The 27638-nt window shown below is 44.0% G+C and overlaps 2 protein-coding genes across 5 annotated transcripts; one reads left to right on the top strand and one right to left on the bottom strand.

Moving 5' to 3' along the window:
- Window positions 1–4507: 4507 nt before the first annotated feature.
- LIG4 (DNA ligase 4) lies at window positions 4508–12433 on the bottom strand. Of its 3 annotated transcripts, none has more exons than XM_014600404.3 (2): window positions 12378–12433; window positions 4508–8244 (listed from the first exon to the last, which is right to left on the bottom strand). In XM_014600404.3, the coding sequence occupies exon 2, from the start codon at window positions 8223–8225 to the stop codon at window positions 5481–5483; it is 2745 nt and encodes a 914-aa protein (XP_014455890.1). In that variant the 5' UTR covers window positions 8226–8244; window positions 12378–12433; the 3' UTR covers window positions 4508–5480. The 3 variants fall into 3 exon arrangements, with proteins under 3 accessions (XP_014455890.1, XP_006263347.1, XP_019340494.1); XM_006263285.4 differs by lacking the exon at window positions 12378–12433 and adding an exon at window positions 12145–12229; XM_019484949.2 differs by lacking the exon at window positions 12378–12433 and adding an exon at window positions 11937–11975.
- Window positions 12425–26504, top strand: ABHD13 (abhydrolase domain containing 13). Of its 2 annotated transcripts, none has more exons than XM_019484951.2 (2): window positions 12425–12610; window positions 20749–26504. In XM_019484951.2, the coding sequence occupies exon 2, from the start codon at window positions 20784–20786 to the stop codon at window positions 21795–21797; it is 1014 nt and encodes a 337-aa protein (XP_019340496.1). In that variant the 5' UTR covers window positions 12425–12610; window positions 20749–20783; the 3' UTR covers window positions 21798–26504. The 2 variants fall into 2 exon arrangements, with proteins under 2 accessions (XP_019340496.1, XP_006263346.1); XM_006263284.4 differs by having other exon boundaries at window positions 12425–12617.
- Window positions 26505–27638: the final 1134 nt, after the last annotated feature.

Raw genomic sequence — 27638 nt, 5'->3', positions numbered from 1 at the left:
ATAGACCATTCAAACAGCAGAATGTTAAGGAACAAAAACAGGAAGTTGTTTCATTTAAGCTGATCTGTACAACTGAAGATCAGACTGAATGGCATCAGCATTTCTTCGGCAATTCATTCTTACAGAAGAAATACTATTTTTAAAAGTTACTTTTAGGGAGGAAGCATGTATCATGTTTCCTTAGATCTCAAGTATAACACCTTCAGTGAGTTTCCTTTCAGCAACATACTTAGGAACATAGACACTGACACATTGGATTGAATTGAGCCTATCAAGCCCAGTATCCCATCTCTGATAGTGGATAATACCAGATGCTCATGAGATAAGTGCAAGAATCCTATACTGGGCTGACATGCAACATTCTGTCCCCAAACTGATGGGTAATAGATCAGTTTATTGGGAATCCCCAATAAAAAAATCCGAAAGTCACTCTGTAAAAAAAAAAAAAAAAAATCCTCTACTCGCCATAGAAGCAGGGGCTGGGGGGGCTCTGGGGCCTCCTGGCAGAGCCCCCCCCCCCCCCCCCCGGGCAGCACAGGGCAGCAGGGGGCAGCGGGGCCCGGGCTGGGGCAACTGGGGCTGTCACCCAGTCCCGCCCTGTGTGGACGGGCCCCTAGTGACTCAGACAGGCAGCTAGAACTGCTGGTAAGTGCTGGGGGGGGTTGGGTTTTTGGGTTTTGTTTTTTTTTTAATTGTGGGGATGCAGGGGTGGGGGGGCAGGGATTGGGGGCTTCAGGGGGATGGGGGGGATGGGGCCAGGCAGGGCAAGGATTGGGGGGGCTTAGGGGGGCAGGCAGGGGGTGGGGCCTGGTGGGGTAGGGATTGGCAGGGCTTGGGAGGCAGGCGGGAGATGGGGCTGGGCAGGGCAGGGATGGGGGCCTAGGGGAGTGGGCAGGGTCAGTGGGGATCCCCCCCATGGTCCTCTCCCCCTTCCTACAGCCCCCCCAACCCCTTACTTACCGGCACTTGAGCCCTGCTGTTGACACACTGCCTGCCCTGCACAGGCAGGCAGCACCAGGGCAAGGGCCAACTACAGAGACACTCTGGCAGCCAGAGCATCTCTGTGGAGGACCCAGGCCCCAGTTGCCTCAGAGCATGGTCCGGGACTGTGCCCTGCCCTGCTTTTCTTTGCTTTGTTTTTTTTTGACCCCTGGATGTCCAGGGGTCTAATTTTGCCCCTGTGCTGCAAAGTTGCAGCGGGGGGAACCTTTTCCCATTCCCACACATGCCTCTTGCAGCGTCTCAAAGGGGTTTGAGATGCTGCAAAAGGCATGTGCAGGCTCATCTGGGCACGCCCCATGAGGTCATCCCATCCAAACCCCAGCTCAAAGCAGGGACACCTCTATCCTAAGTATCCCATACAAGTGCCTGTCTAATCTATGTTTAATAAACAACTTTGTCACACAATTACAAGGCATTGCACAAACCACCAGGAACTCCCTAACATGCCACTGGTTAAGAAAGAGAAAAAGGACAATGTCCTGTTACTGAAAGTGCTGTTAAAATACCCTTAAGAGATCCAAATACATAGATTGTACTAAAGTAGAGGAATGTTGGCACCATTTGCGAAATTTTAAACAGAATCTCAGTCAAAGTAAGGTAATCTACAAGACAGGATGGGGTGAGGGGGGAAGAAACAGCAGGTCGTACCCCTAGATTGGAAAGGGTCGGAGGGGAGGACGGGTTGCTTTTTTTTTTTTTCTTTTCTTAAATCTACCACACTTATAGAAGACTACCAGATACTTTATTAAAATATTGGAAAAGAAGACTGTTAAAAAGAAGATATGATGGACATGATCAACCTCAATGTGGCAGTGGTAGCAAATTATTCATTCTAAATTCCTTCTGCCTTACCTGCTCATATAATTGAAACAAAAAATAAAGTACATCATTTTAGTTATATGCAAGTTAAACTATTTTTCAGTGTAAAAGAGAGGGTTACCTTTACAACAGTTCAACAAAAAACTTTAACTCTCACTATGTGTTTCCCTTCTTACATCCTTCCTTTAGGACCCCTTCTACTTCTACCAATGTGAAAGAAAAGCGTCTTTTTGTAAAATAGTTTTGTTTGCTTAGCAGGACAGGATTATGCACACAGACTAGTCACAACCTAAATAGAATTCTAAATGAGTAAGAACGTGGTCCAGTTTTTACCAGATCTTCCTATGTCTTTTTTTTTTTTTTATGTAGTTAATTAGTAATTACCAATGTATATGAATTGGGAGTACTTTCATTAAATTAATATTAAAGGAAGACATACACACAGGCATATGCATCTTATGACGTTACCAGTAATGACTCCATGGTTGACAACAGATTTGTTTGGTATTTTCATCCTCAAACCCATAAAATCTGAAATATGTTATACTTAGAGCAATAGAAAAGCCCAATTGAAAAAAAAAAAAAAAGTAGTAATCAATAGATAAAGTGGAAAGAAAGGAACCCCGTATATTTCTTTACAAATTTTGATTTTAAGAGTACACTTTCTTGTGCGGGAAAGAAATTCACATGCCCCAACGGTTTTACTTTTTAACACTGGTGCCCATGGGATGTGCATCACAAGTGGTGCACAGCTTCTGTGTGGCAAACAAGTTCCCAGGGGCTCAGTAAAGGGAGGATCCAAAACAGGCAAGAGGGGCTTGAGCCTTTGGTCTCATGGAGCAGGGCAGAACAGATGCTGCTGCAAGAGAAGTGTCAGGTGTCACTGTCAAGAGCCAAGTTAACCTTTCCCTGGCCCTACAGCCACTGCCAAATTCAGGGCTTTGGTAACACATCTCTCACAAGATCATCCTGCCCTTGCTCCGCTCCATGCAGTCAGAGGCTCAAGCCCCCCCACTGCCTCCATTTTGGTGCCCTAGAGCCCAAAATCTAATCGCATACACCTCTGGAGGCAGGGAACATAGAAAAGTAGGGCTGGAAGGGACCTCACAAAATCATCTGGTTCAGCCTCTACTCAAGGCAGGGTCATCCCTGACTTAAAGCATATCAAGCATAAGGCAGGGTAGGTAGATTTGCACCCAAATCAAAGATGCATAGCATAAGCTTTCATAAGCAGGGGGCTTACTTCAGTGTCTAACCTGCTCTTGAAAATTTCCAGGGATGGAGGTTCCACAACTTCTCTAGGCATCCTGTTCCAATGCTTTACCACCCTTATTGTCAGAAAGTTCCTCCTAATCTCCAACCTAAATTTTCTCTGTTACAGTTTGAAGACATTGATCCCAGTTCTTTCCCCTACAACCATGGCTTATCATATCCCCTCCTCAGTCTTCTCTTCTCCAAACTAAAAATCCCTAGTTCTTTCCACCTTTCCCCATAAACTGATTTTCTGCTAGCGTGCATTTTCTTCCTTTCAAAGAAATCCAGTTGTTCAGGATCTGCTACCTTTAAACATATCATGTGAATCACTATACTTCTGTTAAAGGACTTATCACATGTACCAGACTCAAAGATGACTTCAAATTTAAGACAACCCACCCAATAATTAGATTCTATGCATTGGAAATTGTATGTTATTTTTCATAGATCCAATCTGATTAGTGGAAGATCATCTTAAATTTGCACCCCCCCCATCCCACGCTGCTGTGGGATGGAAATCAGCAGCAGGTGAAAGGCAGCACCCTGCCCCTTGTCCTGTCATGGCCTGTCCCCCCACCCCATGCCTGTCCCCATCCTTTGCCTCCCATGCCTGCCTGCCCCTCCTACTCGCTCCCACACCTACTCCATCTGCTCACTTCTGCAGCCTGCCCCCATCCCTGCTTACCTTCTGCTGTAGCTCTGTTCCTCCAGGATACTCAGCAGCAGCAGCAGCAGCAGCAGCAGCAGCTCCTAGCTAAGCCAGATCAGGACCAGAGCTAGAGAACGGGGCAACTGGGTGAGGGGAAGCAAGGAATGTAGAGGCAGGGTAGGCTTCAGAGAGCAATAGATGGTGGGAGAGGCAGGAGCTGGGAAAACAGGCTGCAAATCCCACCCCCACCCCTGCAACCCCAAAGCCACAAACTGCCTCCCCAATCCTCTGCCTAGCATGAACCATCCTAGCCTGGGGCAGGTAGTGGCTCAGTTCCAGCTTCAGATGAACTATGCTGGAGCTGAGCAGCTGCCTGAGCTGATATTTGAATCCAAGATGAGGCTTTTATCCCCCAAAACTAACTAAGGGAAAAAAAACCTCATCTTGAATTTGAGCAAATATGGCATATAGTAGCTAAATTAATCTGGACATTAATATTTATTTCCAAGAAAGCAAATTAAAGGTTAATTTTCAAAGTCAGCTTTTCATATCCATACTAGTTAAAATGGTTAGAAAAGGAAAGTGAGAAAGGAATGGCCCTTCCATTTATTCACTTATATTACTTCAAATTATTTATAGAAAACCCATACTCAAATGGTAATTAGGGCTGGATCATTTACATTTTAACAGCAATGGACAACACATTATTTCTTTACTGATACAAATTCAGACACTAGAAATTCATATCCACTTAACTAAAAGGAAAAAAATACAAGACAAGAGTAAAAGATAAATGCTTTTATTTCATTTATTCAGTACAAAAGTTTATTTGGCTACAAAATGCTATTCATTATTAAAATAATGGACACACTAATTAAAATACAGCCTCAATATGCAACTTAAATATTTTAAATTTATTATTCCACTACAATTTGGGGTTCAGTTCTTAAAGTCTTTTTTTTTTTGCATTAGTGGTAAGGAATGAGTTAGGATCCTGTATAAATAATAAAAATAATTGTAAGCACAATAGAAGGAAGGCTTCTGAATTAGGCAGCACATAGCGTTGTTTATGCAAAAAATATTTGCCTCACAAAAATGTGGATGACTGTATAATAATTATACAATTATTCAGTAGTGGCAGTTCCAATTAAAATGTTGCAGTATCTATATTTTAAATAACTGGAAAATATTAAAACATGGGACTGACATTTCTTATTTACAGAGAGTACAAGTTCTGATTTTTTTTTAAATATGATTGGCCATTCTACCATTTAGAAAAGTCAACCATAGCTCAGAAAATTACTGCACAGTACTGCATGCTACTTTTCTTTCCAGTGTAATGTACCTTGAAGCCTTTTTCTGCATTACTAGAACTGATAGCTCTCCTCCAATTCCAGTAAGTGTATGAAGGTTATTCTTTAATTTTTGAACTTACACAGCCATGCTTAGACGAAAAGTTTAGTGTGCTCAGCAACAGTTTCAAACATACCATTCTGTATATACTATCCATAATCTTTGATCTGAAGCTATGCAATCTCTTCACCACCCAAGGATACTGCCAACAAAGTTAAACATTGCTACACTGCTTCTTGTTGGGGGCACTAGTGTGCACACAGCAGCACTGTTTTGGGGGACACCCCTGTAAGGCACACTGAGTTTGCAATCTAGACCTGGCTCTAGCAATATGGAGAAGGATGTCACAATCTTTTATGTCCATCAAGTTGTGAGAATGCTTCTACTTCTAGCTAAAGCATCTCTAAATTAAGTATTGATTTTCACTCTGCAGCTTTCCTTCCCTTATGGAATCTGTTACCCACAGTTCAGATAGAATTTTAAATTTTTTTTCAAATGTTCTTCTAAGCATTTTTATTTCTTTCACACGGGCACGATCTTCTCCCATAACTACATGGGACACTCCTTCCTTTAGCTGTGAGACAACTTTTGCTCCATAAAAACGGAGGTCCAAAGCTCTAACTGTTAGCCTTGTTCCACAGATCTTGGTCTTGGGATCATTAACAACAGCATAAAGATCCAGGTATATGGTGTTTCGCCTAAACATACTGAGTGGATGACTGTCCCATGAGTACCGTTCTTCCAATTCACCAATTACTTCCAGAGGCATCTTTGCATCAATACTATTATTGACTCTTGAGAACACTTCCTTTAGTTGAGCCACATCTATATCTGCCGAGTAGCTGTCACCATAACAGTCAAATTCACGGGCAAAATGTAGTTTTGTGTCTGGAGTCATGTGAATCATAAAAGCAGGCTGCCATGGTACAAACATTTTGGTTTGAAAACACTGTAAAAGCCACTCTGCTCTCACAACATCATGCTTATTGGAAGAGATAACGTTCTTCACTCTTACGTTCTCAATTCCTGCAATGATGCAATAAGTGTCCGGTCCAGGGTTCTGTACTACATTGCCACCACATTCTGCAATTTTACTTTCAAGGTCGGATTTTGAATGGTTTTCTGTTCCAGTCAGAACACAAAACTCAACATCTTCAAAAACATTTGACACCTTGCTTACATTAGAAAGATCAGGGGCTTTAAACTGCTCAGCAATACCAATTATTTTCTTAATCTTTGGCAGAGTTTTCCGTTTCTTTTCTTGTGGTTCATCATTAGCTACATCAAGATGCTTTGATGCTAGCTTCCCTGACGCTCTGCCTCTGAGCTGCTCTAACATACTCAAAGTCATGCATTCATGCCACTCCTTGTCCTCTCTTATTTTCTCAATTCGAGGAAATCGTAAAGTGCAGTCAGTTTTGTACATATCACTAGTAACAATTTCTGCTGCTTTAATCTGAACTATGACTGAGTTACAAGGTTCAATGTAGACTTCAGGTTTCTCAGTCCCACATAAAATGTTACAAGGGGGCTCTCTTTTATGGTAAGGCTTCCAGTGCTTAGCCAGCTTCAGACCAAGATCATAAAGTTCCTTCATAGTATAGCCAGAACCAACACGACAAATAGAGTGAAAAACAGATGGCTTTCCACCAGGAGTGGGAATCTCTGCAACAGCACACAGAAAATGAGACATCATGCCACCACGCAACCCTTTTCCCCAGTAGCCACCAACAATTAAAAGATCTAATTCATCCATCAAGCCAGTGACATACTCTGGTTTGATTTTCAGCCAGCCCTCTCCGCGTTTGTCCGGCTTGTAGATGGACGTAGGATCTTTTACCATGATTCCTTCTTCCCTGTTGTCTATTGCTTCATTCAGAGCATCAACCACTTCTTTCCGGGTACTACCGCGTGTTTTGTGCACAACATGCATTCTGCCTGTGACTGGGGTAAATACCTCATTCAGAATCTCATACCTTTTGCTTAGTATCTCATGACCCAACTTCTGGTCATTAACCATTAACACATCAAACACGCAAAAGCAAGTTTGCAGATCAGATTCCTCCACCATTCTTTTTATGTCAAATTTGTTTCCCTTCTGCATGAAAGTTTGTGTGTTGGGATTATAAGCCATCATTTCACCATCAAGAATGCAGTTTTGTATGTTACTTTTAAACACATTATGAATAAATGGAGTTAACGAACCTTCTAGGGGAGATGGGCCAAACTGCTGGGTATAATCATATCCATTTCTGGAAAAATATTTGTATACATCTCCATCTTTGTGCATCTGCATACGCTCACCATCTAGCTTAGTTTCTATGTAGAAACAATGGTTGTTCATTTGCTTCTCAATTTGCTGGATATTAGCTATAGCTGCAAGCATTGGTTTAAAGGCAGAAAACAAAGCAATGGAAACGTCAGTGAGAGATACAGAAGGGTCATGCAGCTGTCTGCAAACTTTCTCCAGATCGGTTGTGACATTGTGTAATTCGGCAGCATCAGGATGAAAAATGGAAAATATAGTTTGCTGACTCACACCAAGTTTTAGATCCTTTATAATCATCCGGATCAACCACTTTTGTTCAAGTGCTGAGCTCCGAGTTATTAATTGAAGGAGACTTTTCTTTACCAGGTCCTTTCTTTTAGCAGCATTATTACTGGCAATTGAATCTAGAAGTTCATTCACTTGTTCAATAGTCAATTTGCCTTGCTCTGGGCACCTGGGTTTCAATACAAAGTAGGCAGTCATTGCAAAGTCCCCAGCATCTCCACGTGAACCAGCTGGTGTTCTATAATTTAAAAGCTTTAGGGCATCTTTTCCTTCTTTGGGTAAATTAAGTAGTTCAATATACAGCTTAGCAAGCATGGTTTCTTTTATTCCATAAGCCATTCTTTCTCTTTCCAGTTGTGGAAGAATAAGTCGCATTGCGGGATAAAAAGAGTCCGTGACATCCTTCTCCTTTTTATGGAGGGCACCATGAAACTTCCTCCATGAATCTAAAAAATCCTTGAAATACTTGGTTTTCTCTGGGCGGGATTTGCATTTCTGCATCCGTTCTAAAGTTGAACAGAGATCTGCAAAAGGCACTTGTGATGCTACAGTTTGCTTAGAGGATGACTGTGCAGGAGGTGTGGATGACATCATGATTTTCTTTTTTCCCCCACTGTAAAAGAGAAAAGAATAATTTAAAAATATTTTAAAATGAAAGAAAACAGGCTAGTAAGTTATCATACTTTTAAACTCTTAGATGGGCTTTCCAGAAGCTTTCTCTGTTTAAAGCAGTGGTTCTTAATCTTTTCAGACCTGAAGCACCCCTTGCAAAATGCCACTCTCCATTTTCATGGGGTTTTTTTGCAAATGTTACTTAGTGCTGACGTTGGGTGGTACCCTGCGGCACCCTTGAAAGGCTCTCGAGGCACCCCAAGGTGCCATGGCACCCTTGTTAAAAATCACTGGCTTAAAGCTATCCAAATATTTCTCTCTACTGAACCACCGTTACTTAAGTGATGCTAATCCCACCACCACATCAGGCCCCTAACACAAGTCACAACACACGTACTCAGTGCCCAAAGCAAACAGGGTCTGTTAAACAACACGGGGGGGAGGGGGGGCATAGCTGAGGTCTGAACAGAATCTGCACTTACTTCTTTCAGCCCTTTCCAAAGACTCAGCCTCTCCCCTCCCTCAGCACCTTCCCACCTGTGCTATCTAGAAGAAGGTGTTAGACAGGAGTGTGTGTGTGTGTGTGATGGGGGAGTCCTCAGGTTACGACCCACATGGGTTTTCAGTTCAGCTACTGGAGGTTTCCAGAATCAGAGAAGGGGGCACTGGGGTCTGACCCAGCTCTAGCTATCTCAGTGGTTCACCCAGAGACTCCCAGTGACTGCGGGGTCCTCTTCCTGTCCCTCATGGAGACAGAGAGGTTGGGAAAGTCCACAGGCTGGTTTTGTTGTCTGGCTCAGGGGTTTATGTGCTAACCTCCTGGTGGAAAGGCTGTAAGTTCATATCTGGGTGTGGACCCAGAGACTCAGCTGAGAAGGGGCCCCAGGGTATCCACAAGGAAAATTTTCAGTCCTTGGCACTTGTTTAAAACCTATGACCAGCACTCCCATCCCTGTATTTTGTATTATTTGTTCCAAGGAATCTGTTGCTCCTTTTTCCTGTAGCCTCCTCGGCTGAAGGAGGCTAATGAGAAACTTGATGGGCTGGGCCCACACAACTTAGAAGGGTGACAAGTAGGCCTGTCCCTCATGGACGCTGTAACTGCTGACGATCTCTGCTGTCACTGTGTGGTGGCCACTGGCTCAACTGACTCATTGGAGGGCCAGCGGGTGCTGACCAGAGCATTCCTCTAGATGTCTCTCCCCAAAGTACTCACTACAAATCTCTGTCCTGCCCTTCCGACCTGGCCTTCACGCCAGTCGCCCCATGAAACCCCTTGCTGACCAGAGAAATCCAGAGCAGCCTACAGGCTAAAAGGGGAGCATATAAAAAATGGAAACAGTGAGAGATTACCTAAGAGGAGTATACCTCCTCTGCTCGAGATTGTAGGGAGGCAGTTAGACGGGCCAAAGCTACCATGGAGCTGAGGATGGCATCCCAAGTTAAGGATAACAAGAAATTGTTTTTTAGATATACAGGGAGTAAAAGGAAGGCCTAGGGTGGAATAGGACCCCTACTAGATGGGCATAAGCAATTGGTGACGGACAGGGGGGACAAGGCTGAACTCCTCAACGAGTTCTTTGCCTCAGTGTTCCTAAGTGAGGGGCAAGACAAGTCTCTCAATGGGATTGTAGAGAGGCAGCAGCAAGGCGCCAGACTTCCATGTGTAGACCCTGAGATGGTGCAGAGTCACTTGGAGGAACTGGATACGTTTAAGTCAGCAGGCCTGGACGAGCTCCATCCAAGGGTACTGAAGGTACTGAAGCTCCATCTGAGGGTACTGGCGGACGTCATTGCACAGCCACTGGCGGGAATATTTGAACACTCATGGCGCACAGGCCAGGTCCCGGAGGACTGGAAAAGGGCCAATGTGGTCCCCATTTTCAAGAAGGGGAGGAAGGAGGACCCTGGCAACTATAGGCCAGTCAGTCTCACCTCCATCCTTGGCAAAGTCTTTGAAAAAATTATCAAGGCTCACATTTGCGAGAGCCCGGCAGGACAAATTATGCTGAGGGGAAACCAGCACGGGTTCATAGCAGGTAGATCATGCCTGACTAATCTAGTTTCTTTTTATGACCAGGTTACAAAACGCCTGGACGCAGGAGTAGGGGATATATACTTATATACACTCATATACTTAGACTTCAGGAAGGCCTTCGATACAGTATCCCACACTATACTGGTGAACAAGTTAAGAGGCTGTGACTTGGATAACTACACAGTCCGGTGGGTGGCGAATTGGCTACAGGGTTGCACCCAGAGAGTCGTGGTGGATGGGTCGGTATCAACCTGGAAGGGTGTGGGCAGTGGGGTCCCGCAGGGCTCGGTCCTAGGACTGATACTCTTCAATGTCTTCGTCAGCGACTTGGACGAGGGAGTGAAGTGTACTCTGTCCAAGTTTGCGGATGACACAAAACTGTGGGGAGAAGTGGACACGCTGGAGGGCAGGGAACAACTACAAGCAGACCTGGACAAGTTGGACAAATGGGCGGAAAACAACAGAATGCAATTCAACAAGGAGAAATGCAAAGTGCTGCACCTAGGGAGGAAAAATGTCCAGCATACCTACTGCCTAGGAAATGACCTGCTTGGTGGCACGGAAGCAGAAAGGGATCTTGGAGTCCTAGTGGACTCCAAGATAAACATGAGTCGGCAGTGTGACAAAGCCATCAGAAAAGCCAATGGCACTTTATCATGCATCAGCAGATGCATGACAAATAGATCCAAAGAGGTGATACTTCCCCTCTATCGGGCGCTGGTCAGACTGCAGTTGGAGTACTGCGTGCAATTCTGGGCACTGCACTTCAAGAGGGATGTGGATAACCTGGAGAGGGTCCAGAGAAGGGCCACTCGTATGGTTAAGGGCCTGCAGACCAAGCCCTATGAGGAGAGGCTAGAGAAACTGGACCTTTTCAGCCTCCGCAAGAGAAGGTTGAGAGGCGATCTTGTGGCTGCCTATAAGTTCATCACGGGGGCACAGAAGGGAATTGGTGAGTATTTATTCACCAAGGCGCCCCCGGGGGTTACAAGAAACAATGGCCACAAGCTAGCAGAGAGCAGATTTAGATTGGACATTAGGAAGAACTTCTTCACAGTTCGAGTGGCCAAATTCTGGAACAGGCTCCCAAGGGAGGTGGTGCTCTGCCCTACCCTGGGGGTCTTCAAGAGGAGGACAGATAAGCATCTAGCTGGGGTCATCTAGACCCAGCACTCTTCCCTGCCTATGCAGGGAGTCGGACTCGATGATCTATTGAGATCCCTTCCAACCCTAACATCTATGAATCTAAGGGGCCAGTGGTTGCTGGGGTTTGTGTGACAAACAGGCTCACCTCTGCCTGACCCACAGTGCTCAGGGGCAATGCTGGCTCCCACCTACTGCTGTTTTCCTGGGGGCAGCAACACAGTAGAGCAGCAGGGCTCACCCTTGGGTTCCCTGCATGGAGCCCTAGAGCCCAGCAACCCCCTCCCCACCCGGATTGGTCCCCAGAGGGCTGGCACCGTCCCCACCAGTCACCAAGTACTGGGACTTGTCTCTGGGGGGCCTGGCACCACTCCTATCAGCCGCCACATGCTGGGACTGGACCATGGGGGGGCCTGGCACCGCCCCTGCCAGCCCCCACCTGTTGGGACTGGGGGGAACCAACACTGCCCCTCGCTAAGATTGGCTCCCGTGGACCGAGCATCACCCCTTACCACCTTCCGTGACTGGCTATCAGGGGCTGGCACCGTCCCTCCCTCCACCCGCCACGGCTGGCTTCCGGGGACCACTTGCGTCCTACAGCATGACGAGGGGCAGCTCCCCCTCCCCTAGGGATGTACCACAGTCGCGGGGGGGGGGGGGAACAATAAGACACCACCCAGCCTCCTTCACACCCCGGTGGGAACGCCCGACCTGACTCACCGTCTGAGTCAAAATCACTGTCCTATCCCGTCCACACTCCCCCCCGGAATCTGTTTCTCCGGATCCACCCACTCCGAGGACACTAAGGGGAACAACTTCCGGCGCCACCGAAACTGCCCATTTCTCCCCTACTCATAATGGTACAGCCCGACAGTGGTGCTATAGCCCCCGCTCCCAGGACGCTAGAGGGTGGTTCCAACCCGGAGTTTGCTGAACTAGCCCGAAGTTCCTACCTCCCCCACCCCACTACGTCCTGAGCAAGTCGTTCGGCCCGTTCCTGGGGGCGGTGGTCTTGTCTCTTACCCGCGGAAGCGGAAGCGGCGGCACAGCTGCGGTCCCGGAAGCGGCAGGGCTCTGGGGAGCGGCGCCCGGCTCCGGTCCTAGAGGTGGCGGCGGGGGAGGATGAGGCGCGGGGGCGAGCCGGAGTGCGGCCGTGGGGGCGGCCCGGCCGCGCACTGCGCCTGAGGTAGCGGGTGAGTGCGGCGGGGCCGAGCACCCCTCAGAGGGTCGAGGGCGTGGGGCAGTGATTTGGGCTGGGCGCTACGGCCGGTTTGGCGACCTCTTTTTGTGGGGAGGAGGCTTCCCCGGCCTCGGGTCCCCCGTGCAGTTGTTTCCACTGCCCTTGGGCTGCAAGATGCTAGTTGGCTCTGTCCGGCCCTAGGCCTGTTCGTCGCGCATCCAGTGCCAGGGGCTCTGGAGGGAGCAGGCAGGCAGGGTCTCCCTTGAGACCGGCCCAGGATGTCCGCAGGCCAGGCGCCTTCAGCCTGACAGATGGGACCAGGAGGAAGCAGGCCTCATGTGCTGCCCATGGAACTGGTGCCTATCGTGGGGTTGTGTGGGGAACAGATCAGGGCTCTGTTATGGGCCCTGGCCCTGCACTGTCACCACCCTGTGATCTTGGCCTTGGCCTACCCGTCCTGCTCCCAGACACCACTTCTCACGTACTTACATCAAGTCCTAGCTACCTGGCCGGGTGTGCCCTGACCACAGGGTGCCTGCTGGTCTCCCACCTGCCTGCTCTGTCTGCCACTCCTGGCAGTGGGTGCGGGATGGATGGGCCAGGGTGTCTAGGCCGTGGGGCCAGGTACAATAGCAGCAGTGGAGATGCTGGCAGTGGCAACCAGAAACTTGAGAGTAGAGCAAGCCACCACTGTGGGGATTTAATAATGGCCTTCAGCTACCTGAAGTGGGGTTCAAAAGAGGATGGAGCCAGGCTCTTCTCAGTGGTGGCAGATGACAGGACAAGGAGCAATGGTCTCAAGTTGCAGCAAGGGAAGTTTAAGTTGGATATTAGGAAAAATTTTATCACTAGTAGGGTGATGAAGCACTGGAACCAGGTTACTTAGAGAGGTTGTGGACTTTCCATCCTTGGAGATTTTTAAGGCCCGGCTTGATAAAGCCCTGGCTGGAATGATCTAGTTGGGGATGGCCCTGATATGAGTAGGGGGTTGGACTAGATGTGACCTCCCGAGGTCCTTTCCAACCCTCATTTTCTATGATTCTGTGATAAGAATCCCTCAGCCCTCTTTTGTCTACTTAAAAAATGGGGAGTGGGGGGTGTTCTCCTTATCATTGTCAGGCAAATGCCCACACATGGTTGAGGGGAAGGTCTGAGTGAAGAGACAGTTTTGTTAGCCCTATTGCCAAATGAGTGCATCAGGAAAAAAAGAGAGGGAGAGAGAATAGGGTTTTTGATGCGTTTTTTCTCATGAAAATATTCCTACCCTGCAACAAAAGAGGTTGATTTAAAAAAAAATGCTGTAAACTTAATTGGAAATCCATCATGTTGGGGGTTAGAAAAATGGGCTGAGTTTAGCCATCACAGCTGATCTGCAGAGTGCTGCCTGGCTGTTGATCATGTTTATTAATGCCTGGGCTTGGTGTGTGGAAGTTACAGAAGTACCTGAATGAAAGCAGTAGTGCTGGGGAGAGACCTTTCCAGTAGCTGTTTGCCCACATAAATTGTCTGGGAACTTGAAGTTGAAGCTTGTGGGGAAAAAAGCTTAGTGAGGAGGGAGAGAACTTCTAGAGGTTCATCTTTAGACACTGTCACCCTTCAGAACCTGATAGTTCTTTCAAACTGCACTTCCAGTGTTTGTTCAGGTTGTTTGAAGTGAGTGGGGTATTAAACTTCTTTTGAAAAAGCAAACATAGTGGCATGGCTCCAGCCTAATTTCTCCTTTTGTCTATCCCAGTCAAAGATTTTCTTGGCCGATACAAATAGGCAATGATTAACCAACCATATTAGCTGATGCAGATCCGATAACCAATATTTAGTGATGGTGCAAGGTATTTTAAACTACTGGCATAAATAAACCTCTGTTTGTTTGTTTTGCATTTATAACACACACAAACTTCCTGTTTGCTGCAGCCCTCTGGGAATAAGGCAGTCACTGCTTTTCTTATCGCCCCCTCGCCCACAGCTTCTACCTGCAGCCCCACTTCCCACGAAACCTGTGCTGCCCTCCGGGGTGGGTGAGGTAGACCCTCACGTGAAGAGCCAGTGCCGGGCATGTTTGGAGCTGCAGAGCACGCCGCTGCTTCAGCACTGGTGGGCCCTGTGCTGCTGAGCTCCCACAGCTGCCAGGGAGAACCTGCTTTTGCAAAGGTGCCTGGCACAGTGGAATATCCCTCGTGCAACACCTTGCCCTACCTATGAGCAGCCCACCATCTCCATGGCAGCCCCGGCACTCAAGCCTCTGACGTGCATGCGGCATTGTCATTGCAGCAGCAGGAGCCTGCAACAGTTCCTTTGAGCATCACACCCTGTTACCACTCCTCGACACACCCTCCCACTGATTGCCAGGACCGTAGTCTGCCACAGGCTTGGGCCAGCAGTGGGGCATGAAAACCAGATTGTGCTCACTGGGGTGCTCTGGGCGCACAGCCATAATTATTGGCTACAGCAACCAAAAAAAGCCGATGGCAGATAACATAATTTCTCCTTTTTTCAGTGCTGATGTATGGTGTACCACTAGGAAGTGTCATTCTTATATGCAGTTTTATATTTATTAAAGCTTTTTTCTTGGGTCAGTACATTTGTGTGTAAATGTGTATACACACCCTCCAATCTCTTTTTCACATTTGATACTGACCTTTCTGTATAAATATGGGCAAAAACCTCAAATAAAAATGAACAAACAGATAATAAAGGTAATTTTTAAACATTCTTTTTAAAACAGATTATTCTACTCAAAAGAATGTTTTAAAATTATTTAGTTGATAGTGTGTCTCACACAGGACTTAATTGCAGTGTTAATGAAGAATTATTTATGTTGTACTGCATATGTTTAAATGAAAAGTTAATTGCTCATTTTTTGTGTGTTATGGAGCATATTATTTCAGATCATCCAAGGGTGCACTATTCCTGTTGTTGGGCATATTTTCTGCTCTACTTCTCTAAAATCTCTGTTTTTCCCATCCTTTATGAGAAGAAATAGGATTTTGAAAATTTGCTGGAACACGTTAACTGAGTTTCACAAGCAGAGCAAGGAAAAGTGAAAGTGTTTTTGCTTTTACCAGTAAGAGTGAGAATTAGGAAATTTATTAGAGGGGTACCAATACATTGATCCGATATTGGATCGGGACTGATATAAAGAAAATTGATTGTATTGGAAATCGGGCTGATGTGGCCAATAATTTGGCCAATAAATGCCTGGGCATGTGTGCAGCCGCAGTGCAGTACGTAAGCAGCAAGGAGCACAACCTGGCAGCTTGGAGAGCTGTGTGCAGCTGGTAAGTCTGGTGGAAGGGGAGTAGGGAGGGAAGGGACATGGAGGGGCAGATCAAGGCCCCTGAGGTGAGGGATGGCTGGGGCTAGGACTGAAGCAAGCAGTGCCCAGCCGGGGTGGGGTGGGTACGGGACGGAGCCATAGCTCGTCCAGGGGGTGCAGGGAGGGGAAGGGGTGGCTCCCACCATTGTGCTCCGCTTGTCCAGGAGCCGTTCGTCCGGCCTTGCCCGCTTGTCCGGTGGCTCCCACCATTGCTTCTACCACTCATCCAGGAGGTCATGGGAGAGTGGGGGAGCGTGTGCCCCCAGATCTGCACAGGGTGCGGAAGACTGAAGCCGGGGCTCTTCCTGGCCCACCTGCATCCAGATCTGGGGGCACTCGCCCACTCATCTGGGAGGGCATGGTGTGGGCCGTGTGCTTGACCAGCGGCTTCTGGACGAGTGGTGTGCAGAGGTGGGTGCTGCCCCACGCCTCCCTGACAAGCTGAGGCTGGGCAGAGCTTGCCCCAGCCCCACTCCTCCCTCACGATGGGGGGCCTTGATCTGCCTCTCCCCTCCCCCACACCAGACTTACTAGCTGCACGCAGCTCTCCAAGCTGCCAAGCTGGTATTGGAAATCTGATCTGTATCAGCCGATATGCCTCCTTAAAAATCGCCTATCGGTATCGGCCCCAAAAATCTCTATTGGTGCACCCCTAGAAATTATTACATAGTATTTGGGGGGGGGGGGTATTGGTTCTGCTGTATTTACCAAAATTCAAAATTATGCTTAATTTAAACTCGATTAATTGCTCTCAGTTAATTAGGTTCTTACCTCCTGCTACCTGTCACCACCCCACTACCACTTGCCTTCATGCTGCCTGTGCAGCATGTGCACCAGCCCACTACCACTTGCCTTCAACACCTGTACCCTGCTGCCTGTGCACCACTTGCCTTCAACACCTACCTCCTGCTGCCTGTGCACCACCCCACTACCACTTGCCTTCAACACCTGTCCCCATCCCACCTGCATTTACCCTCCAGCAACAATGCAGCTCCTTTCCAATCCAGGAAACAGAGCTCATGGTTACTTCAGCCCCACCCTAGCCACACAGTAGCTACTGCAGTGACTGCAGCTGTAATGGCAGCAGCTCCATCTGGGCCCAGGAAAGACTGTGGGATACAGGTGGTGGGTTGCAGAAGGTGTGGGGCATAGTTGGTGATAGGAGGGAGACATGGTGAGGGATAAACGGGGGTTGGGGGTCAGAGGTGGCAGATATCTCCCTGCTAGGTTGTACTCAAATCAAAGACTAGGGGTTCCCTCCCATATTAAAAGGGGGGACAGACCTTATTTTGAATTCAAATAAATATGTTAGCTTTATTAATTTATAAGTAATTACTTTTGGGCCATGGGCTGATCCACATGCAGGGTTTATGCTTCTATAACTGTTGAAAATGGTATATGACCTATAACTTTGTATTGAGTTTAGGATGTGGAGTCAGAATGTTGGTTGTGGAAGTGGTTGTAATGAGTCTGTCTTACCTTTATTGGTTGGATTGTTGTTGTAGCCATGATGGTCCTGGAAATGCGATAGAAACAAGGTTTTTTGGAGTGATATTTGTAAATGAACCAAATGCATATTTGTGAGAGATGTTGGACAAGTTTTCAGCCACAAAGAAGTTTGTCTAACATCTCTTCCAACTATACAATTAGTCCAGCCAAAAAATCAACACCCCCTCCCCCCGCCTCCCAGTAGTGTCTGTCTCTAGGGCAGCCAGGTTCTATTCCAGTTTTGTGGAATAGTCTGAAATGGTATCATAGTAACTCAAAAGTGTATCATAGCTCTAAACAGGGTTGGAATAGTAACAGGGGGTACCCTGAAACACAGGTGATAGCAACAGGGAGGTATCCTGAATCACAGAAATGCACTCACCAGCCTTTCTTTTCCTCTTCGCTCTTGCTGGGATAGGTGTGGTATGGTGCTGTACCAACTTGATACTCCCCTCGGGGCCAGAGTAATCCAAAAACATTAAGTTAATTTGGTGTTTTGACTGTTTTGCAGGTACCCTTTTTTGTTTTTCTTTTGCATGTCTGAGCTCTTAAGCACTACTTCTTATTGCTAGTCTAGAAGAAACTATTTATGTATTGAGAGGGGCTGGCTTCAGTGGCCATGTGTATTATAGGAGATTAAGAAGCTTTGGGCCTTCACTGCTTTTTCTTTAAGCAGTGGATTTTTGTTTTGGGCTGTGTTGATAGTTCTTTTAATTTTTGGTATGCTTGTTTCTCATAATGTTAGACATGTTTTTGCATGCTCTTCAATTCTTATATTCTTCAGATATTAACCTAAAAAAAAAGCAAAGTTTAGATTTTATTCCTAGCGGAGTTTAATTTCCATGGTGGAAACTGTTATCTAAATATAGTTTTAATTATTTAGTATTTGTATACTTACATTCACATTTATTTATTCAAGTACAAGCGCATTGTGGTTAAGCCTCCCCATTTTCTACTTCTATGTGTTAACCATGGCTTACAAATGATGACTACTCGTAGTTATAATAAGGAGCTATAATGCTTTGATAATAGGTTTTACAAATTGTGGCTGTCCTTCTGATGCAGTTGGTATTTAATTCTTAGTAGCATAGTTATTTGTAGGTTCATCTATTCCTTTATCCTCTCTTTTGGTAGAAAATGGGTTTTACCTATTTGTGATGTTGCATTTGTTAGATATGCTCATAGTAAAGCTCTGTTTGATGTAAAGTGATACAGTACTGATCCCCGAAGAAAATGTTGTTCATAACTTTAAAATAATTCTATGTTCACTTTAGTTCACGGGATCTCTTCCCTAGCTTAATTTCTATTGAGCTCTAGAAAAACTATTTAAACTATCATTTGTGCATACTTTTTCAAAAAGTGTTGAGGGAAGGCACAGGTATTTTAAAAAAATCTTAATGACTTGTGTATATGAAGTTGCTGGCTGCCAATATAATGCTCTTCCATTACTCTTCAGATGCTAGTGTTGAGGGAATGTCTGAAATTATTCCACCCCCACTTCTTTTCAGCTAGCTGTAAAGCACAGAATCATGGATATTGTGGGGTTTTGTTTTGTGTTGGGTTTTTTGTAGGTTTTTTTTTTTAACCTGGAACAGATCCAGTTCTGTTTCATATGACAGTAGGGAAGAGCACCTTGCAGGAAACTGATCTCTTCATTGATGGCTAAATTGGAGTCCCCCTCTTTTCATCTGTATCTCTGGCTATTGAATAGCCGATGCTGAAAGTCGCACATGCATCTGTGTGTGCATGCGTGCATGTTCTCCAAGCTTATTTTATATACCACCAGACTTAATCAGATATGGTTTCCTATGGTAGCTGGGGATTGGCCCTGATGATTTCAGAAGCTTTTTCTTGTCTTGTGTTCCTTTATCTCTAAAACTAATTGTCATGTATAATTTAATTATTTAAATACAGATACTTGGTATTTAAATATGGATGTTCATGTTGCAGTTTCTGCATAGAAATAACCCAAGCTGGCCCTAAGTTGGCTACCTAGCTTGAGTATTGACAGCAAGTTGGCCCTGATAACACCAAATAAGGGATTTTTGCTTGAGTATTTACTCTTATGCTCAGGCAGTTTTTCAGTCTCTGCTCAGTTCTGTTCTATACTTCAGTCACAGCAGCAAGTGTAGCAATGACTTGCTCTCAGGGCATATAGTGAACTTCACTCAGATATGGTTTGTGGACTAAAATTAGGGGTATGAATGATGGGAACTGTTACTGATGACACTTTCTTTGAGTATACTTTTGTTAGGAGGGCATGAATCTCTCGGTGGACCAACCTTTGCTTGAACTAGTCACGATTTCTGTTGATCAGAGTGTGGTATAGCCAATTGACTGTTTTTTATCATTGGCCTGGTAGAACAATATAACTATCCTTTGTAGCAAAAACTGATGGCAGGTGCATGTAAATATGCTTACTAATAGATGGCGAGTAACAGATGGTTAGGAAGGAATGTGGCTAGGGCATTTTTTATAGCAGAAATCTTGAACTGAATCTGATCAATTTAGCATAATGTAAACTTCAGAGTTACACCAAATGGTGTGATGAAATGCCCGAGTCTTGTCACAGTAGTCTCCCTTTACCTGGAATAACAGGACCAGATTAAACTTCCCCCGCCCCCATCCCTGGCTTAATGCAGCTGCAAAGTTAGTGTTGAGAAGAAAGTTATTCTGAGCCTTCATATATTAAAATTATCAAATTAAAATGTTTGTCATGGGTAGAAAAACACAAATCTTTATCTCTGGATCTCACAGCTAATTATAAGGAAGCATTTGGGCAAATGATGTGTTTACTGTAATATGCAATATGGAGTGGAGGCTAAGGTGACTGGCAGTCCTAATGTTTAAGGGGAGGCAGTTTGGGACAATAGTAGTTAATAGCATTAATGTAAACAAAACATCCCACATGTGGCTGTGCATGGCCAGCAATGTAGACATTCAGTTTCAACTACGAGTGTACAGGTATTCAGGCTTTTTCACCCAGGGTAAAAAGGGCCACTTAAGGAAAAATAACCTGGGAACAACCAGGGCAAACCCAGGAGAGTTTCTCCTTGGAGAGTGAATGTCTGTACATGTCAAAAGCATCTCTTGATTTGTTCTTGCACTTAATATTACTACCAGTTATGGTTTTTTTTTTCCTGTAAGATACTGCAGTTTTTATGTAAATAAATTGGAAACCAACAGTAATTCTTTGACTTTTTTTTCCCCCCATCCCAAATGTGTGTACCTTATCTTTATGTAGTGATTTCCTGTTAATCTTTTGGAAACTGAATGCTTGGTTTGTTTCCCTGCTTATAAATTTATCCATATAACGCGTTGGGTTTTTTTTTCCCCCCCACAGGATACATATGGACTGAAAGATCACTGACTACTACAATGGAAAAGTCATGGATGCTTTGGACCTTTATTGAAAGGTGGCTGCTAGCTTTGGCTTCATGGTCTTGGGGTCTCTGCCGTATTTCTCTCTTACCTTTGATAGTAACTTTTCATTTGTATGGAGGTATTACATTACTTATGTTAATATTTGTATCAATAGCAGGTATACTATATAAATTCCAGGATGTACTACTTTACTTCCCTGAACAGCCCTCTTCATCACGTCTTTATGTTCCTATGCCTACTGGTATACCACATGAAAACATCTTCATCAAAACCAAAGATGGAGTTCTTCTCAATCTTATTCTGCTGAGATATACTGGAGACAATGCAGCATATTCTCCTACTATCATTTATTTTCATGGAAATGCAGGCAACATTGGTCACAGATTACCAAATGCTTTGCTGATGCTGGTAAACCTGAAAGTAAACTTATTGCTGGTTGATTATAGAGGTTATGGGAAAAGTGAAGGAGAAGCAAGTGAAGAAGGTCTCTACTTAGATTCTGAGGCTGTGCTAGACTATGTGATGACTAGGTCTGATCTTGATAAAACAAAAATCTTTCTCTTTGGCCGTTCCTTAGGGGGAGCAGTGGCTGTTCACTTAGCTTCTGAAAATTCCCATAGAATTTCTGCCATAATGGTGGAGAACACATTCCTTAGCATCCCACACATGGCCAGCACTTTGTTTTCTTTCTTTCCAATGAGGTATCTTCCTTTGTGGTGCTACAAAAATAAATTCCTGTCATACAGAAAAATCTCTCAGTGCAGAATGCCTTCTCTTTTCATCTCTGGGCTGTCTGACCAGTTAATTCCTCCAGTTATGATGAAGCAGCTTTACGAATTATCCCCAGCTCGGACTAAGAGATTGGCAATTTTTCCAGATGGAACTCATAATGACACTTGGCAGTGCCAGGGTTATTTCACTGCACTTGAACAGTTCATCAAAGAAGTTATAAAGAGTCATTCCCCTGAAGAAATGGCAAAAACATCATCTAACGTAACAATAATATAATCAATATTCTTTTTCTGATTTAAATTGCACTGTACCTTGATTTGTGAAAAGTGGTAAAAGAATGTTCATTTTTAAATGTATATTATGTCTGTACTTGCCTAATGAGCAGAATTAAACTTGGAAAGGTCTAATACTTTATTATGACGTTCCAGGTAGTTTTTATATTTTGCAGCATTGTGAGTGAACATTTCTACATGTCTTTCCCATACCTTTTTATATGTTTGTTCATATCTTCCATTTGTTCAGTATATACAATGGAAGCTATTACAATTTTGTTACTACATTAGTACAAATGACATTAGGTTGAGATAACAGGAGGGTCTTCAGTATTCTCTGCTCTGTGTATTGGCTGATTGGACAATCATGGTTAGCAAAATATGTTCTGTAACATTTCTAAGATTTACCTTAAGTATACCATGCATGGTAGTGTTTTATTCCTTGCGTTGTTATCGAAGATGGAGACTTTTAATGTGCTAAGTAATGTAAATAGTATTCATGACAGAGAAATAATTCAGGATCGTATATGCATAAGTATAATCTATTTTTATGATGTAATATATTACAAATCAGGTCAAGAAGAAAAGCTACTTTTCCTATATTCATTTCAGTATTTCTATTTTGGTAGAATCTATAAAGTTATACCAGTTACACAGAGGCAGATAGTTTTTGTTCAGAATAGTTTGCATTCAGAAAAAGAAAACTGGCAAAAAAGGGATAAAATATACAATCCAGGTATGACTTGCTAAACTGACTGTTCCCACTTCTTAACCATTGTTAGTTGAATGTGCTTCTGATTGACATTATATACAGCATCAGATCAGTTCAGGTATGGGTGCCTAGAGTGGAAGGAAAAACACTGGGGAGAGCAATGCTAACTATGGAAGAAGTAGAAATATGCTTTTGGTTGACTTTTAAAAGTAAGCAAACTTAAAAATTACATCTGTGCCCTTCACCTCCATCTCTAAAAGAAGCTATATAAAGTACATTTTTAGTTTTAATTTACCATTATTACCCATACCATAGCAACAGTGTAAATAAGCATTGAACAAACCCTAGCTTGTTAAAGTCTAGAAAACAGACAGCTTTTATTTAATACTTGAGTCACTTGTTTTCCTAAATTATCTAAATGCTACCAGACAGTGTGCATGCAATTTGTATCCTCAACACAAATGTGAATTGCTTTAGCTATATTAAGAGTCAGTGCTAATAGTAACCACTCTTATTGTCAACAATATTGAATCATGAAGTGAGAGAGCCTGATTATGACCACAGAGTGTGAGGAGCCTTACAAAACGAATGCACCAAAGCCATCTCTCCAGTTTGGTTAACTTTTACTAGTGCATATGTATAAATCCCTTACTTAGTTTAGCTGCAGCAAGTAATTAAATCAGTTTGCTTGGTCAAAAATAGTTTAATGGAAGAAAAATATGTATGGAAAAAGGATTTTTTTTTTTTTCTTTTTCATGCTAAAATACAATGGCTCATAAGGGTGAATTCTCTAAATGTAGCCTTTTTGTTATTACAGGTAAGCCCTCATTCAGAAAAGCACTTCATCACATGTTTAATTTTGTCCTAATTTAAGCCTGTGCTTAAATTCTGTTGACATCAATAAATAAAGCTGCTTTCCTGAAAAGGTGCTCTATGACTAGAAGTACAAGGTACTACACATGCTTGGATACATAATTAACTGACTGTAAAAAAAAAAAATTACTGACTGTAGAAGTAAAATATCTCTGTAATACAGAGTAGTGGTAGTGTTGGAGTGATGATCCAGGAAATATACATCATGCAGGGATAACACCCACAAAGATCCTTGCCCTTCTGTTCCAGAGTAACTTTCAGAAGTATTCCTTCCTGGGTTTTAAACAAAGGTGTGTGGTGTCTTATATTGTTGCCCATCTACCTGGTAAGTGTTTTGTTTTTTTTCTGTAGTGATGCAGCTAAGAGCCCTTACAATTCCTTGAGTAACCATGAAAATATTTCTACATTTTCTTTGGCTACAGTTTGATTTGGCTCTATTTTCTGACTTCCTTGTGGTATCCTGCTCTTTCAGTATTGTGTGGCATGCCTTTTTTTTCTTTCTCCTGTATTATGTAGAAATAGCAAACAATTGCACAGAAAAAGGTTTTGATGCATCATAACATTCATTTTACTGGTGTATTCTAATAGTCACAACACATAGTTCCTACACCTTGTTGCTCTTCCCCCTGAACCATCTAGATTTGAACCTAAGTAAAGCCCAAGAGAAAGTAAAATGAATATATTGTAGCCACTTAAGTGGGACAAGCATTGCTATCTTGCTTTTTTAGCAGTAGAACTGACCATGCAGTTTATTATTCATGAAAAGGTATAAATTCAGCTCAGTAAATAGTTGTTTCAAGAGCTATTGTGATTTTCGATTAAATGAGTACGCTCAGCATAAAATATGGGTTTACAAGGCAGAAGCTAAACTCTAACATGAGACGATTGGCTTTTGTTTTCTTCTTCCCCCTCAGTATAAACTGACACTGCAAAGGGCTCTTTATGCTTTCATTGTATGGGTAGTACCTAGATGGGCCCTTAATTGTCAGAGCAGTTTTTGTGCATAGGAGTTTATGGTTGGGAGGAAGAAAACCAAGATTTATGACCATTTAGACCTGTTTATGCCATGCACTTTCTCTATACAATCCTTGGTCCCCCAAGCCCTACCTTCTCACCTTTAGTGTCTGTAGGATTTCCAGTAGTAAAACCGAAAGCCTGCATGTTGTCATGAATATATAGGCATAAGAACATATCCTATATGCATAGGGTTATTACACTGAGGAGCAAGATACTCACCAGCACCACACACTAATTTTCCATCCTTTGTTGTGTCTTAGAGGTGGCATTAGTGGTCGTATTGAACAGCATGGATGAAAAATTAAATTTTAGTAAGAGTGCAACCATAGGCTTTGAAATCTCTGGGAAGGGAGATGGAGAGCACATAAACCAGTGTTATTAATGTTTCTGTAATGTTGTAAATGGTATTTCTATTGGTAGCACAGTGGGGAATTAGTCTTTTTTTTTATTTTTGCCAGGAATCCTTTCCAGCTGGAACATCAGTCAGTCACAAGTGAAGGGTATTGTCTGCACATACACACTTCCAAACTTTACAGTAACAAGTTATTTACTAGTGACTTTCAAGTTTTAAGCAGCAGCTATTATGGATAGTTGTTTAGAAGACTGAATAATATGTTAAAACTGCCAAGAGTCAGATTAATGGTTAGCTATGTTAATTGAAAAATGCAGTAGGAATTAGACAACTTAATCTGTGCCAGCTTTCATTTGTATAAAACAGTGGGACCCAACCTTTTTTGGCTGGCATATCTCTAGGTAAGCTCTACACTCCTCCCAAGTGCCATGCCACTCCCCTTCCCCCGCTTAGCCTGTTGTGCTGCTTTGTTTCCTGCCCTATTTGTCCTTGTGCTTGCTACTCCCTCTCTGATATGCCATATGCCACACACACAAGCTGCCTCGTGCCATTTATGGCACTTGTGCTGCAGGGTGGCCACCATCAGATAGAATATACCATCTTAGGGAAAAATATGAAAGAGTATGTGTTTAACTATGAGAAGTATGAATTATGCGTATGTTTGAGAAGTGAGGACCATGATTACAGGATTTACACAGTCACCTTTGGGTTTAAAAGTAGGGATGGTGTCAGTCTTTTATAAAAGGTTTATGATAGATTTCAAATGAATTGGACAAAGTAGACTAACTGCTAATAGAGTCATTGTGAAAAGTTACCCAGTGCACAAGCACTTTTTCCTTTTTGCTCTAATCTGTGGAAACACTTATGACTGTCTACTGATCCATGTTTACACTTTCCCAGCCCCAAATTTTGAAACTGTGAAACACAAAGATAAGCTGGAATTTTAAATAAGGAAAAAACGACTAATATAGCTGCCCTTATGTCCGTTCTCAGGTAAAATTATGAGTAATATAGCACAAATGTATTTGACACTTGATATTTGTGGACAATCTCCCAGTTGTAAGGGTAGATATATATTGAGCGGGATGAATTCATCTATATAGTATGAAATAATATGCATGTCAGCATCTCCTGGCTAATCGGTGATGTCAATCTTGGGTGCTCTGTGGTGACAAACCAGGCTGAATTTTTGAACCCCTCAAATCCCAAGACATGGCATTTGAAATTAGCAGAGATGTACCTATATCTCCATTCATATTTCACTTCATCACTTTTTTTTTTAATGTGCAACTTGTGCAAGAGGCACTTTTGCCAAAAATAATACCAGTGCCTCCTGCACATGGCAGGCTCAAACCAGGATTAGTATGTCCTGTTGACAGTAAGTTTTATAATATTGTTCAGTCCATATAGTTTACAATAGAACCATGCGGAAGTGTAAAGTATATGCAAGAATCATATTCAGTATTTAAATAAAACTGATATTTCAAATTCAGAATTACTCTCAGAATGTTCAAGTGATGCATTTTCTTCTGGTTTTTTTTTTTTCTTTATTCAGTTCAAGTAGGAGTTTCTTTTAAAGAACTTTTTAATTCTATATCTTGTAAACTAAGCATAAATGTTGCAGTATATGTGCTAACCATGGCAGTTTTTACAAACACTTTCATTCTATTCTGGTTTTTACAATACAATTGATTTTACAAAACACATTTTCTATTTTTATGTACTGACATATGCAATAAATTGATACATTAAAAGTGCTACTAATGTCTTGTTCCTATTTGTTTGACCTGTCTTCAGTATGAATGTAGTCTTCTGATTGTATGGTAACTGCTGTGTGTTTAACAGGCAGAGATTTTGAAATGATTCACTGAATAAGTCAATGTACCTAGAGGATAGAGGCTGCCCATGTTGGATGCCAGATTCTTGAAAAGCTTCTGTTACTTCAGAGGAAGATAGTAAATCAATTACTAAATTAGTGACATTGATTCCTGAACCTAATAACTTGGCCTCCCTCTCTGAAAGTAACAGTATTGAATCTAGACTTGGCCATCCATTGCACCTTATTACATTTGCAAAAAGATTCAGTGCAGGCATCTTCAACCCCCAGCACACATGCCAGACCATGGTATGAGGCCAGTTTGCTCAGCATGCCATAGCCAGCCCACTCTGGGCAGCTGGTGCCAGCCATAGAGCCTGGGCTGCTCACAATCAGACAGCGGGGAGGTCCCAAGCCCTGCTGCAAGCAGCCTGGGCTCTATGGCTGACAGCAGCTGCCCAGAGCCCTGGCCAGCTATGGCAGGGAAATGGGAGGCTGCAAACAGCTGCTCCAGGACTCTTGGCTGGGTTCTGGGGCAGTGCAGCTGCACACAAACCTCATGGCAAACGGTAGGGAAGGGCTGGGGTTATGCTGCTCTAGGCCCCTCCCTCACCGTCAACCCGGAGTCACATGTGCACCCACCACCAGCCTGGAGCTGGTGCTGAGGCTCTGGAGCCTGATGCAACTGTTTGCAGCCTTGCAGCTGTCTGCCATAGCCAGCCTGAGTTCTAGCCAGCTGCAGCAGGCAGGCTGCAAATAGCTACCTGGGCTCCAGGCTGGTGGGAACTGCACTTGTGATCTAAGTCGCAGGGTAGGGAAGGGGCCGAGGCAGCACAACCCTGGCCTGCTCCCTCACAGTTCACCCAGAGGCACATGTGCAGGTGCTGCCAGCAATGAGGATCAGGCTGTGACCCCCTCACCCCAGTCTGCCCCAGCATGCCAAATCAAGGCATGGGGTATGTTTGGTGTTCCAGCCAAAATGGTTATCAACCTCTGATTTAGGCTGTCTCCATCTTACCCAGAGGACTGAGACCTGTTGGAATACTTTGCTACTTGAACTGGTTTGAAAATGAGG

Source organism: Alligator mississippiensis, chromosome 1 (genome assembly GCF_030867095.1).
Source record: "Alligator mississippiensis isolate rAllMis1 chromosome 1, rAllMis1, whole genome shotgun sequence".
NCBI classification, from domain to species: domain Eukaryota; kingdom Metazoa; phylum Chordata; order Crocodylia; family Alligatoridae; genus Alligator; species Alligator mississippiensis.
The sequence above is the reverse complement of the archived record's forward strand: the minus strand, read 5'-3'. Positions and strand labels throughout refer to the sequence as shown.